The following is a 14,452-nucleotide window of genomic DNA, read 5'->3' as shown; positions in this document are numbered from 1 at the left end:
TAGCACTTATCTTTATTACAGAATTCATTGGGTAATATTTATAGTGACTTGCTTATGTGTCTTACTTTCTATCATCAAAGGCAAGGATTGACTTTTATATTCACAGCACCCAGAATAGAGCCTGGCACATACTTAGGTATAAAGAAGTATTTACTGAGTGAATTAATACATATATATATATGAGTTATTTTTTCTATTATTTGCCTATCACCTCACTTCCTTCCCACCCCTCCTAGCAATTATAGTGTTCAATATCTAGAATACAAAATAAATTGTTCCTAACAGATATCAGATACCTCTCAGATATATGCAAGAAAGAAAAATGATTCACTATGTGTCAATGGAAAGACTAGATACCTTCACAAAGACAGCATTCAGCCTCATAGCAGATAGGTTTAGAGCTACCAACTCTAGGAGGATATCCAGGGCAGTGTCAACTTCAGCTTCATTCCCACTGCAGATATGGGTCACTAGGGCACCAACCACTTCCTATACAGAGAAGAGTCAATAAGACAGTGTGAAGCAAAAATATGGTATGGGCATCTTAAAGGGGCACATGCCTGAGGTCATTCTAATCAACCTGGTTAAAATCCCAACTCGCCCTATCCCATTGTCTAATTCTGTTATCTAGTTTTCATTAATGCTGGATTCAAGAGGCTTAGGATTACGCCAATCTAACTACACTACCATCCAGTCTTGACTTATTTCCCATGATTTTTCAGTGAGCACTATCTAAGCCCTCCTGATTTTGCTCCTTGGTATAGTCTAGTCTTTCTCTTTCTTTTTCTCATATGGGTTAAATATTACCCTTTAAGTTGTGCTTGAACTTAATCTGCTGAAATTTATTGAAAAGACGGCACTTAAGGAGCTAAAGGTTTTAAAGGGTTTTATAGGTTAGACTTGCATGTTTCAAGCAAACATAAGTCATGATAGTGTCTCTCAGACATTAAGGTGGTTCCAAAAAAAGTCTTAGACACCATTGCCCTTTCCTTTATACTGCTCTCCATACCAAGTCATAGGGTCTTCTCAATTGCAGTAGCTAGCTCATACCAGCTGAATCTATTGCTCTGCTTTAAATTTTGTCTTCATTTTTAAAAGTTCCATTCAGATGCATTTTACCACTATTAATAACAGGTATAGCATATATAACAAATACAAAATAAGACACTTTATTCTTTGTTTTCATAATCACTTTCCACCAGTACAGCCCTCCCTCTCTGGAAGTGTTATTAAATTCTGTGTCTCACGTTCATGAGAATAGGGTTAGGCCCTCTGGCATTTCTCCTTTATTTGTTTTTCACCACACCTTTTTCTAAAGAACAACTCCAGGATCAACTGGCAGTTGATTATTTACAGCTGAATTTTAAAACTGCCATTCCTGTACTATGAAAACTGCCTGATAACCCCAGCCCTTTAAGCCAAAATTTATTTGAAGAAGACTGGATCTAGACCTGTTTTAGACTCAGAATTTTAGAGCTCAAAACACAGAGTTAGATCCTCCAGTCCAGTCTCTTCATTTTATTGAGACTAGGACTAGAACTACACTTTCCCAACTCCCAGTTCAGAGTTCTTTCTCCTTCAACAAGAAATAAACCAACAAGAAATAAACATCAGATCACATCAAGCCACTTGGAATTGCATTTCTTTCCTTCTTCATGTTCCCTCCTTTCCAAAATAAATATTTCAACATACCTGCTGACAGTAAGTGTCAAAAAACTTAAATGCATATTTGTACAGGAGACTGCCAAACAAAACTATACTCTGGTCTAGGGAGTGCAGGAAACTCTGAGCCAGCGACAGAATGGACAGAAAAACATCCTTAAGAACCTTGACGGGGGAAGAGGAGAGAGAAAAGCTGTAGGAGAAACTTAGTTATTACAGCACCCAGAGTTGCTAACCCTTTTGGAATGTGGGAGTTCTCCTCATCAACTCTCATTTTAACTTAAGGAACTTTAATCTTTGTTTACTCAGAATAATCCTTAATCATTCTGAGTTTTCTCTCAGGATCAATGGAATTCAATATATGAATAATAATTCACCATGAAGCTTGAAGAAGTTAAATTACAAGCCTAATATTGGCACGTTCCTATCTGCCCAATTTAGGACTAGACTCCAGATCTTCTAAATCTCAATTTCCTAATCATATTGCCTCCCTGGGGATACACTAGGCCCTTTCTGCCTTGGTCATGATTTGAAATCAGTCTATAAGGTTCAATGCTAATTACACTGATTTCTTTTAAAGAAGATTAATAAGGCAGTAGATGGACGTTAATGGACACAGAGTAAATAACATTTATTAAGTCCAGGTTCTTTACTAATATCATTACAATAAAAAAAAACTTCAATTAAGCATTGAACTGGGTATAACGCTTTATTGAGGAAAATGCAATAAAAAATTATATATAGTTTCTGCCCTCTGGAAAATTACAGCCTAAAACATATATGATTGCCAAAAATAAGCACAGAAAGGACTGCAAGATAAAATAATACAAACATTAAATCTATTCTTGAATATAAAATCTTAAGATCCAACTACATATTCTCATTAGTTTCTAAGCCAAGCCCCAAACCACTAGTCTACCCAGTTTTCTAAGGGGGTATACACCATTAATGTCCTGAATATTCACCTGAAAAACACCATTCCTAGCTTACAAAACACCAATTTAATGGTTTATATTTCAACAGGAATGGTCACCTAAGGGTCACAGCATTGAATGGCCAAATAGTGATGGTTCAAGATGCATAATTATGTCTCCACTAGCATTCTTCTGGTCCTGCTATGCTCAGGGCTTCTAAAAACTACTTAGAACAGGATACAGAAGGCAAGTTTGTCAAAGCTGCAGATTGCAGACAGCTAGACAACTAAAATGACTAATGTAAAATTAAAATTCAAAAGTCTTAACGGGTTCAAACAAACAAGATGGAATTTTATATGGGAGTTGTAAAGCTTTCCATTTTAAGTTAAAAATCAAGTTACATGAGTATGTAATTAGAAGACCTGAATTAAAACATTTACTATAAAAAATAATTTGGGGTTTGAGTCTAAGCTCAACATAAACCAATTTTGTGACCTTTTTGCTAAAAAAAAGATGAAAATCAATCTTAGATTGGTTTTATTAACATCATAATATCTCAATCAAGGTAACTAATAATCCTACTATGTTTTGAAATATACTGAGCTCCCTGTAAAACACCACCAACACCCAGCAAAGCTGGTGTTGTCAAGATTCCCTTGCTGGGTGGGAAAGGTTAAAATGACCTGTTTATAACTTTCAGACTAATGTTTTCTGATTCTCTGACACTTACCAAGTAATGAATACAGAAGGTACTCTGTAGCAGCTGTTCTTGAAAGCAGCCTGATCGAATCTTATTTCTTAGCACCTTTTCAATGTACTTCTTTGTCTGAGTGTTTGTGCTGTAGATGATGAGAAGCATCGTCAGGTCAAAAACCTATTGGCAATAAATATGCAACAACAGGAAAACAGTTTAATAAATCAGTACACTTACTACAATGAAACAGCAGCTCTCAACTTTTTCCCATTAAAACACTCCCACAGGAGGACCTACATTTTCACAAAACCCAGAAATATTTTTCAGAGAAATAAAGTACCACAATTATTAACCACTGGTATCTTTTAAGAAAGCACTGGAATACAAGTGAAAGTGAAATTATTACAGAAATAACTTTGAATATCTTCACATTTATTAAAGAAACACATTAAATGACTTGCAAACTCCAGTATATATTTTCATTATGAGTAGTAAAATCACTTTGTGAAAAGTCGGAGAGATTGTAAATGCCTGTCAATATGCAAAAGGTTCAATAAATTATGATAGTCACTTTTGGAATATTGTAAAGCCATTAAAAAGAATGATCCAGGAGTCAGGCAGGTGGCGCAAGCGGTTAAGTGTGCGAGCTCCGCTGCAGTGGCCCAGGGTTCGCCGGTTTGGATCCCGGGCCTGCACCGACGCACTGCTTGTCGAGCCATGCTGTGGCAGCGTCCCATATAAAGTAGAGGAAGATGGGCACGGATGTTAGCTCAGGGCTGATCTTCCTCACAAAAAAAAAACCAAAAAGCATTGTGACTTAAAAAAAACATTAAAAAAAAAATTATCTAGACTATATTTTTTGACAAAGACATTCATGACATATTGTGAAGTAAAAAAAAAAAAAACAACCTGAAAGACAAGAATCATAATAAGATCCTACTTTAGTAAACGCAATAAGCAAGTACACATATGTGTAAGTATATGAGTGAGCATGCCTGTACTCACACACACATACAATTTGTATATGAATAGGAAAAAATCTGGAAGAATGATTATCCATGAAGAATGGTGTGGAGAAACTTTATTTTTTATATTTTTAGATTCCTTGTGGGTTTTTTTCTCTCCAACTATCTTTATTACCCATGTTTTTTTAAAAAAAGGACAAGCATGACAAAAAAGAAAAAAACAAATTACTTGGAACTCATACAACTCAATAGCAAAAAAACCAAACAATCCAATTACAAAATGGGTAGAGGAACTTAACAGACATTTCTCCAAAGACGACATACAGATGGCCAACAGGTAGATAAAAAGATGCTCAACATCACTAATCATCAGGGAAATGCAAATCAAAACCACAATGAGATATCACCTCACACCTGTTAGAATGACTATTATCAAAAAGACAAGAAATTACAAGTGTTAGTGAGGATGTAGAGAAAAGGGAACCCTTGTGCATTGTCGGTGGGAACGTAAATTGGTGCAGCCACTATGGAAAACAGTATGGAGGTTCCTCAAAAAACTAAAAATAGAACTATCATATGATCCAGCAATTCCATTTCTGGGTACTTATCTGAAGAAAATGAAAACACTAATTCAAAAAGATATCTGTACCCCATGTTCATTGCAGCATTATTTACAATAGGCATTGTATTTTTTACAATGTAAAAAAATAGCATTATTTTACAGTAAATAACAGTTTATATTATTTACAATATAAATCATGTACATGGTATATACATATAATGGAATGTTATTCAGCCATAAAAAAAGAATGAAGTCTTGCCATTTGCAACAACACGAATGGACCTTGAGGGCATTATGTTAAGTGAAATAAGTCAGACAGAGAAAGACAAATACCATATGATCTCACTTACATGTGGAATCTAAAAAAATGAATAAACAAAAAACCAAGCTCATAAATATAGAGAACAGATTGCTGGTTGCCAGAGGTGGGGAGTATGGGGTGGGTGAAATGGGTGAAGGGAGTCAAAAGGTATAAATTTCCAGTTATAAAATAAGTCATGGGGATGTAATGTACAGCATGGTGACTATACATAATAATATTGTACTGCATATTTGAAAGTTGCTAAGAGAACAGATCTTCAAAGTTCTTATCACCAGAAAAAAAAAATTTATACTTATGTGTGGTGACAGATGTTGACTAGACTTATTGTGGTGATCATTTCACAATATATACAAGTATCCAATCACTACATTGCACACCTGAAACTAATATAATGTTATATGTCAATTATACCTAAATAAAAAAAGATATTTTAAAGGTTAGATGTTGTAATTAAAACAAAAAACAAAAACAAATTACTTGAGACATCCCTTCATTGAAGGTTCCACTCATTTAGACACCAAAATTGAGAATCATTGTAACAGAAGAGAATACAGCTATTAAAAATGACAATACTGGGCCGACCCCATGGCTCAGCGGTTAAGTGCACGCGCTCCGTTACTGGCGGCCCGGGTTCAGATCCCGGGTGTGCACCGACGCACCGCTTCTCCAGCCATGCTGAGGCCGCGTCCCACATACAGCAACTAGAAGGATGTGTAACTATGACATACAACTATCTACTGGGGCTTTGGGGAAAAAAAGGAGGAGGATTGGCAATAGATGTTAGCTCAGAGCCAGTCCTCCTCAGCAAAAAGAGGAGGATTAGCATGGATGTTAGCTCAGGGCTGATCTTCCTCACAAAAAAAAAAAAAAGACAATACAGAAGCATGCAAAATGTTTATGACATAATGTCAAAAGAACAAAATCAGAATACAAAATCATATTTATATAATGATTACAAATCCGTAAAAATAGGTATGCAGGTGGCCAAGGGTTATGCAAAATAAAAAGTTGTGTTAGGGTATTTTGATTTTTTCCCCCCATAAAAAATTGAGGTTTTCATTGTTTTATTCAATATCATAAAAACTTTTAAAACAGTCATCCAACAATTGGATAATCCAACTAATGAAAACCCCACAAAACAAAACAGATGCCAACTAAAGAAAAATCCTGAGAAGGAACCAATCAGTACACAAGAAACTCGGTCATCTGGCTTCTTGATAGGAGAAAATATTTCCAGAATTAAGATAGATTTAGTATCATCACCTTGACAGTGGATGGACTGTTTATGGTTCACTCTGGTCAGGTCTACATGGGCAAAGGAAAGTAAAACACGGAAGGACATCATCTCGACAATTCTATCTGGTGGGAGGAAGGGCAATGAGACAGACACAGGGACCTGGCCCGTGCCCGGTGACTCTAGCTTCACCTCCTCCTCCCCGGGAACGCGGCTCACTGTGCTTGTTTGGAGTGTGACTATTTCTCCTTATAGATATTTTAGACTTATTTTATTGCCAGAATGAGTAGGGAAGACCATCTGGCAAGTCACCCTCAGATCAGCTTCCCCAGACAGCTAATGTTTATTAGAGTAGAAGGCACAGAAGGGATGTCTGGAGAGAGTGAGAGAAAGAAAGCACGAACAAAAACTAGCCAATATCACTAATTTTAAGCCTGCAATACTTAAAATTCACATTACATGAACATTACCTTGTGTTCAGACCCTGAGGCAGTGTTTTCAATTGCCTGGAAAAACAAGGGTCACAAAAATATTACAACACATAAGTAGAACACTTTTCACCTTATTCAGGATGCCCTGTTCTCTTATTTGAGAACCAACCTGCCCACCTGGGCATCTAACCATCATCTATCATTTCTACTTGATTGACTTTTAAGAGTTTTATTTCAACCTGCCTTTACTTACACATCTGTCACTGACTGCCACCCATTTCCTCCTTAATGTTCAAAGTTCCAAAGATCTCACTCACCTTAATCCAGGCTTCTGAAATGGTTTTCTCATATCTAACAGCTGACTTTATTACATCAAAGAGAAGAATAACACAGTCCTGACCGCTGTTTTCTTGATTTCCTGAAGAACTACAAAGTAGCAGAGGGAAAAAAAATCATTCTCCCACTTAATGGAGAGAAACCTGTAAGATCTGGGTTCCTGTTTACCAGCCACGTGCCTTGGAACAAGTCACAGCTTCATGTGTAAAATGGCTAATAAACTTGTACTGCAGTATCTGAATAGCCAAGAGAATACACACACACACACACACACACACACACACACACACATATATTCATACATACATATATATGATTTGAAAAACTATACAGTATTACATGAGTGTAACACTACTACCATTATTTGAGGTTGGTATTAAGATCTACTGTCCTGGCTTTAGGATAAATGTCGCAAAACTTTTCTTGCCTATTTGAGAAAAAGGGTGGAAACTGTCTATGAGCTTATACCTTCTTTGTTCTTTATTTTTCAACCTGCTTTGGAAAGCCTGCAACTGTGACGGCAAAATACAATGCTGCAGATCCAACTGCTCCCGAAGCTCAGAAATTACCTGTGGAAAATAGATATTAGCTATGTGTTCTGTTCATTCATAGTGGATAGGCACAGTCCATTCTCTCAACAGGAGAACCATAACAATCTCCTGAAAGACTGACTAAGAATTATTATTAAATGTTAGACAGGGTATTTTGAAAAACAGAGTTGATAAACTAGCTAATTCAAGTATAGTACGTCACGCCCTTCAAAATTCCAGAATTCCTTGAGGTATTACACTAAAATAGCAAATATAACCTGAAGCAGCTTACACAGAACAATAAATCTGGCTAGTAGCTCCACTGTCTCTCCTGAATACTATCTGGATTAATCAGCATTATTAATTAGTTTGGAGAAAGACGAGCAATTGGAACCTATTAATTTAAATAATTTATCTTGATGCATCCTCATCCAGGATAGTCTTTTTTTAATTGCTGAGTTTCACAAGGGCACCATTGCTATTCTCTGTACTCTCTAGGATCGAGCACCCTATTGGTGTTTATTGGGAAATAATAGAGTACCTCAAGTGCATCCGTGGTTGTTACAGAATGAAGAATGAACTTGATTATCACAGGTAAATCATCCAATCTGACAGATGACAGCTTCCCCATCATCAACTGGCGGACCTAAAGATAAAAAGCATGAAAACCTTAAATATTTTCATGTTAATACCTCAACCTAGTACTGACTTGTTAGGTAAAATTAGAAAAATTACTTCTCTTACTCAGTTTTCTCACTTGTAATTTAGGAAGAAAAACACCTTGTTTTATTTTTTTCCAAATTACAAGCTTTCCATTGTTAACACCACAGTGTCTTCAAAAACAGACAGGTGAGGGCTGGCCCCATGGCTTAGCAGTTAAGTGCGTGCGCTCCGCTGCTGGCGGCCCGGGTTCGGATCCCGGGCGCGCACCGACGCACCGCTTCTCCCGCCATGCTGAGGCCGCGTCCCACGTACATCAACTGGAAGGATGTGCAGCTATGACCTACAACTATCTACTGGGGCTTTGGGGGGAAAAATAAATAAATAAATAAAATCTTAAAAAAAAAAAACAAAAAACAGGTGATATGGGCCGGCCCCGTGGCTTAGCGGTTAAGTGCGCGCGCTCCGCTGCTGGTGGCCCAGGGTTCGATCCCGGGTGCGCACTGATGTACCGCTTCTCCGGCCATGCTGAGGTCGTGTCCCACATACAGCAACTAGAAGGATGTGCAGCTATGACCTACAACTATCTGCTGGGGCTTTGGGGGAAAAAATAAATAAATAAAATTTAAAAAAAAACAAGCAAAAAAAACAGACAGGTGATAAATGTTAAAGCATTATTATCTCACATTTTGCGGCCTGAATTTTCCACTCACTAGAGGGAGGCACAAAAAACTGTTATTCCTCTGGGAAGCAGTTTGTAAATATTCAGGCAATATAGAAGATTTCTACTAAAACTTATTGCTTAAAAACAGAGCAGCAAATTGATTATGGTATGGCATATGAAACTCATTGAAAAGAAAAAAAGAGATCAAATGTCATTCAATATTGTTTCAAAATGAAATTTTTATTACATAAGAGGGCTCCAAGACAATGGCTGACCGACATTGGTTCTGGGAGGTGAGAAAGCTGGCTCTGTTTCTGGAGAGGAGAGTCCTTCCTACCTTAGACAGGAGCTTTGGATCAAGTCGGAGGCTGGAAAGGACATCCAGGATTGGAACCGTTAGTAAAGTATTCTCTGTTAGAAGGTCACTGTGAATGGTGGAAAAAGAAAAGAGTTGTGCAACTTTTAACAGAGCTTGGCAGATAACGACTTGAAAATCACTCGTTAGAGTATGGGAAGAGAGGATATACTTAGTTCCCTTTAAATTTCTGTTTATAGTATGTTTCATTGAGAACTGTTTTGATTTTAAAAAAATACACACTCATTATAAAAAATTCAAACAACAAACAGAGTAGAAACAAGAAGCCCTGCCTCGCCATCCCCTTACCTCCCACCAGAGGTAAACACTATTGAGTTTGGTTCATATCCTTCCTGGGAAAGGGAAAAGAAAACCTACAGCAATTACAAGGAAGTGTGATAGGTATGACAGATGCATGTACAGGGTGCTACAGGAGCACAGAGTAGAGAAGGACAGTGATGAATTCTAAGAGAAGGCTATACAAAAGGACAAGCTGGAATTAAGCATGCAAAGTGGATGGTACAGTGCTATACCCAGAGGGAGCGTTCTGCCCAAAAGCACAAATGCAACAAATCACTGGACATTTTTGGAGGTAGCTTTGCAGACAACTATAGAAAAGGAAGTATTACAACTGAATTTTTTTTAACTACTTCTAGGATAAGCAAGAAGTTGCATTAAAACAGAAACATTATTACATAGGGATACTGTTCTCCCCTTAACTACTGCCCTACCAATTACTATTTTTCACGTAAATGATAGTAAGCAGTGGATCTCAGAAATGGGTCTGATGCAGCTATGTGCATTAGAATGACTCTTTTAGAGACCAAAGAATATAGGTGTTTAATAAGCTCCAAAAATGATTTGGATGTGCAGTCATGACAGAGGACCCCTTGGGTGGAGGAAATGCTAAGGAAACAAAGGGATCATGTTTCAGTCTCCACAGACCAAATTTATATACCTAATCCTAAGCCAGACTTCATATTCGCAACAGCTATACCATTTAAAAGAAAGTAGACAGGTCTACTCAAATATATACTGATTATTAGAAAAACAAGTCAAATCCCATACCCTACTCATGGAAGGTAGGTGTCATCCTCTTTTATATAAAAAGGAACACATTATTACTACTCTTTTCATACTGCAGTGATAAGGCTCCCAGAGTTGGATGGTGACAAGGTGCTTACCCACCTGAGTTCTTTCCCCACATCAGCATGCTGGGAATCCCCCAGGATCTCAGGTAGGCTGGTGACGAAGTCATGCTGCAGGTACAGGGGAGCAATACTGATCAGCTGCATGATCTTGGTGGTGAGATCCTGCAGTGGAGGAGACTATTAGAATTGTAGCACATTACCCAGAATAGAGAAAGACTTTCTACTCACAAAATGGAGAGCTAGAATTATTTCGTGTACAATATGACAACTACACACACTTAAGCTCAAAGCCTAAATTCAGAGGTAAATGGCCCAGAAATTTTCATACATGTAATGATATATAGAAAAAAAAAGGCAGGGTGGATGATAGGTTATCTAATAGGTCTGTTATATACTTTATTTCATTTCATCTTCACAACTCTATGAAGTTTGTGTGAGAATTTCCATTTTTAAAATGTGAGGATACGTGTTGCTCAAGGACACACAATTAATAAGTGGCAGACTCAAAATTCCAGCCCAGAGAGACTCCAAAACTTATGTTCTTCCAAATAAAGATTTGGCCCTGGAATGTCTGACAAAAATTAGTAGAATGAATTAAAGAACTCTGAAAAGAAATGGTTCGTAAGCACCAGGCTCAAAACAGATTCAATCTTCCCAATGTGCTTAATAACAAATCACATAATTGCAAAAACTTCCTGAAATTTTCCTCAATATGTAATCAAATTTAAACATTTGCAGTGAAAAAGGATGGTTTTGGATTTCACCACTTTTGAGAAATAAAATATAGTAATCTCTGTACTTTGAAAAATTAATGAATTTCTTTCCAAATACTCAATTTATTTAATAAATGATATCTAGTCATCATAATTAGATAAACTTTTTTCGGAGAAATTTAAAGGGTGAAATATCCATGATTCTCAAATTATGAGCTGAAAAAAGCTAAAGGATGGATAGAAAAATGTGAATTTTCTGTTTAGAAAGGAAAAAAAAACCTTGCAAATTCCGAAAGTTTGGTTGTTAAGTGTGGAAAACACACTCTCCAAATCGAAGAGACAGAAAAAGTCCCAAAGCCTACCTTGCCATCCACAACTCTGTCAAGCCATTTCAGTTGATTGATGATGAGTCGAGGCATGCTGATTCCATCACTGTTCACTCTGAAACGTTAGAATAGAAGACAAGGAACTTAGCCTTTCGGAGTTACACAACAGCAAGCATTAATACTGCATAAAACATTTCAGCCATTCAATTAACATTTATTTACTGAACACTTACTATGCACTGTGCACTGTGCTAGACACACAGGTAACACAAGAAAAGCATGAGACATGCTTAGATACGTTGAGAAACGTCTGGAAGAAAAGGCACTAAACTGTTAACAGTGGCTACATCTGGGGAAGGGTTTAGAAAGAGAGGAAGAAAGGTCTGGAGAGTACGTCTTAGTAATAATGTAAACAATTAAATATAAATAAAGGTAATAAACTTTAACAAATTGAATAAGATGAATATTTTAAAAAGGTAAAAAACTAATTACATCAATGTGGTAAGTACTGAAAAAGGCAAGCATATTGTGTTATGGAAACATAGAAGGTCGAATTAGATTGTTCGTGAAAATATTGAAAACCATTTATGGATGAAGAAATGTTGGCTCAGTTATTATTATTTCCCCCAAAATGATATTCTCTGCCTTCCTCCCAACCTCCTATGTCTAAAGTTTGGACCACCTCCAGGTCTTCTTCTTGATAGCACTCTTGGTGTTTCTTTACTACAAATTTAACTGCTGAAAAAGACTTAGTCAAGACATAAAGCATGTATGTGAGCTATTCAGGCAAAGCACCAATTTTTAAGGATAAATCTTCAAGTTTATTATTATCACATACAAGACCCTGAAAAGACACAGATTAAACAGGAGAAAATTGGGGCCAGTCCCGTGGTGTAGTAGTTAAAGTTCCATGCGCTCTGCTTCAGCAGCCCGGGTTCGCAGTTTTGGATCCTGGGTGTGGACCTACACCACTCGTCAGCCATGCTGTGGTGGCAACCCACATACAAAATAGAGGAAGACTGGCATGGATGTTAGCTCAGGGCTAATCTTCCTCAAGCAAAAAAAGAGGAAGATTAGCAACAGATGTTAGCTCAGGGTGAATCTTACTCAGCAAAAAAAAAAAGAGAGAGAGAGAGAAAATAAAAACGACCTATAACCCTGTCACTCAGAGATGTCCACTATTAATACACATATGTATATGTATCTATGCGTATGCAAGTATCTTTGTTTTTTAACAGAATACTGGGCTGAACTGTAAATACTAATTTGTAGCCTGAATTTTTTTTCAATTAATATATGGTACTAAGTAGTCTTTATAATATTTAACGTCCACATGATATTCCATTGCGGGGATGTACCTAATTTACTTAACCCATCTCCTATAGTTGAACATCTCAGTTGTTTACAATTTTTTCTTATTTTAAACAGTAATCTTATTCAATACTGTTTTCATTCAGAGTTATTACCTTAGGATAAATTAGGAGACATGGTTGAGCATTAAAGAGCATGTAAAATCTAAGGTTTTGATACTCACAACCTACTGCCCTTCAGAATAATGAGCTGATTTATATGTTCATCAGCGATGTATGGTGTGCCTATTCATTACACTCAAAAAAAAGATCCTGGGCCAGCCCCGTGGCGTCGTGGTTAAGGGCGCGTGCTCCGCTGCTGGTGGCCCGGGTTCGGATCCCGGGCGTGCACCAACGCACCGCTTGTCAGGCCATGCTGTGGCGGCATCCCACATAAAGTGGAGGAAGATGGGCATGGATGATGGCTCAGGGCCAGTCTTCCTCAGCAAAAAGAGGAGGACTGGCATGGATGTTAGCTCAAGGCCTCATCTACTCGGGGGGGAAAAAAAAAAGATCCTTTGAGAGTGGAAAAAATGTATTTATTGTTTTAAATTTATGTCTTTATCAATGAAATTGACCATTTTAAAAAAATGTTTGATGCACTTGTATTTCTTCTTTGTGAAGTGTCTGTTCATGCCCTTTTTCTACTTTTCTATTAAGCTGTTCATTTTTTTCTTAGTTATTTTTTAAAATATATAAAATTGAAAACTATAAAATTGAAAACGTAAAGAACAGTATTCAGAGAATATCTGACTCAAGCTAATTGGCTCCCCTCCTTGGAGACAACCACAATTACCAGCTTATTGTGTATTCTTCCAGGAATATGTAGTCATATAGATAAGATTTCAAAGAAAGACACCCCAGTGAAATTTTAGGAGTCACTTAAGAATCTGGCATCATGATAAATATGACTTGCAGAGAAACCAAGGATGTTTCAGAGCAATCTTTTCAGAGAGAAACTTAAGTTCACGAGGGTACTTTGAGTATTCTAAAATAACTCCACTTACTTTTCAAAAAGAAATTCTGGCAACTTTTCAAATAAGGTTTTGATAATGGCAGGCTAAAAAAGAAGACATAGGAAGTTAGGAGATGGTGTCAAGATACACAACAGAAGTGTATAATTAGCCATAAGTCTCTCCAACAAGAGCTCTTGGAGGAAAAATTCTGCTACAATTGAAATCTTCTTATTAGAACAATGTCCACGTGAATGCTACCAATATTTTGAATATAAGCTGTTGGGAGGCCAGCCCCGTGGTTTAGCAGTTAAGTGCGCGCACTCCGCTACTGGCGGCCCGGGGTTCACACCCTGGGCGCGCACCGACGCACCCCTTCTCCGGCCATGCTGAGGCGGCGTCCCACATACAGCAACTAGAAGGATGTGCAACTATGACATACAACTATCTACTGGGGCTTTGGGGGAAAAAAGGAGGAGGACTGGCAATAGATGTTAGCTCAGAGCTGGTCTTCCTCAGCAAAAAGAGGAGGATTAGAATGGATGTTAGCTCAGGGCTGATCTTCCTCACACACACACACACACACAAAATACATAAATAAATAAAAATAAGCTGTTGGAATGAAAAGACT

At 37.4% G+C, this 14,452-nt stretch overlaps 1 protein-coding gene across 11 annotated transcripts in view; it reads right to left on the bottom strand.

The window, feature by feature from the left end:
• The window catches only part of LOC131419501 (Fanconi anemia group D2 protein), a 53,533-nt gene that overhangs the window by 33,418 nt on the left and 5,663 nt on the right, over positions 1-14,452 (bottom strand). For 10 of the 11 annotated variants that reach the window (XR_009223270.1, XR_009223272.1, XM_058564698.1 and 7 more), the window contains exons 7-17: positions 13,876-13,928; positions 11,556-11,634; positions 10,518-10,642; positions 9,312-9,399; positions 8,192-8,296; positions 7,589-7,689; positions 7,102-7,210; positions 6,824-6,859; positions 3,307-3,450; positions 1,693-1,827; positions 358-489 (exon numbers count right to left, since the gene is read on the bottom strand). Coding sequence is in view for 9 of the 11 variants with exons in the window: in XM_058564698.1 (XP_058420681.1) it covers positions 358-489; positions 1,693-1,827; positions 3,307-3,450; positions 6,824-6,859; positions 7,102-7,210; positions 7,589-7,689; positions 8,192-8,296; positions 9,312-9,399; positions 10,518-10,642; positions 11,556-11,634; positions 13,876-13,928 (1,107 nt within the window). In the remaining 2 variants the exon portion in view is untranslated. The remainder of the gene's footprint in view (positions 1-357; positions 490-1,692; positions 1,828-3,306; positions 3,451-6,823; positions 6,860-7,101; positions 7,211-7,588; positions 7,690-8,191; positions 8,297-9,311; positions 9,400-10,517; positions 10,643-11,555; positions 11,635-13,875; positions 13,929-14,452) is intronic. The other variant, XM_058564750.1, reaches the window with a different exon arrangement.

The sequence above is a fragment of the Diceros bicornis genome, chromosome 2 (assembly GCF_020826845.1).
Source record: "Diceros bicornis minor isolate mBicDic1 chromosome 2, mDicBic1.mat.cur, whole genome shotgun sequence".
Classification (NCBI taxonomy): domain Eukaryota; kingdom Metazoa; phylum Chordata; class Mammalia; order Perissodactyla; family Rhinocerotidae; genus Diceros; species Diceros bicornis.
Note: the sequence above shows the minus strand (reverse complement) of the source record. Positions and strands in the feature narration are given on the sequence as shown.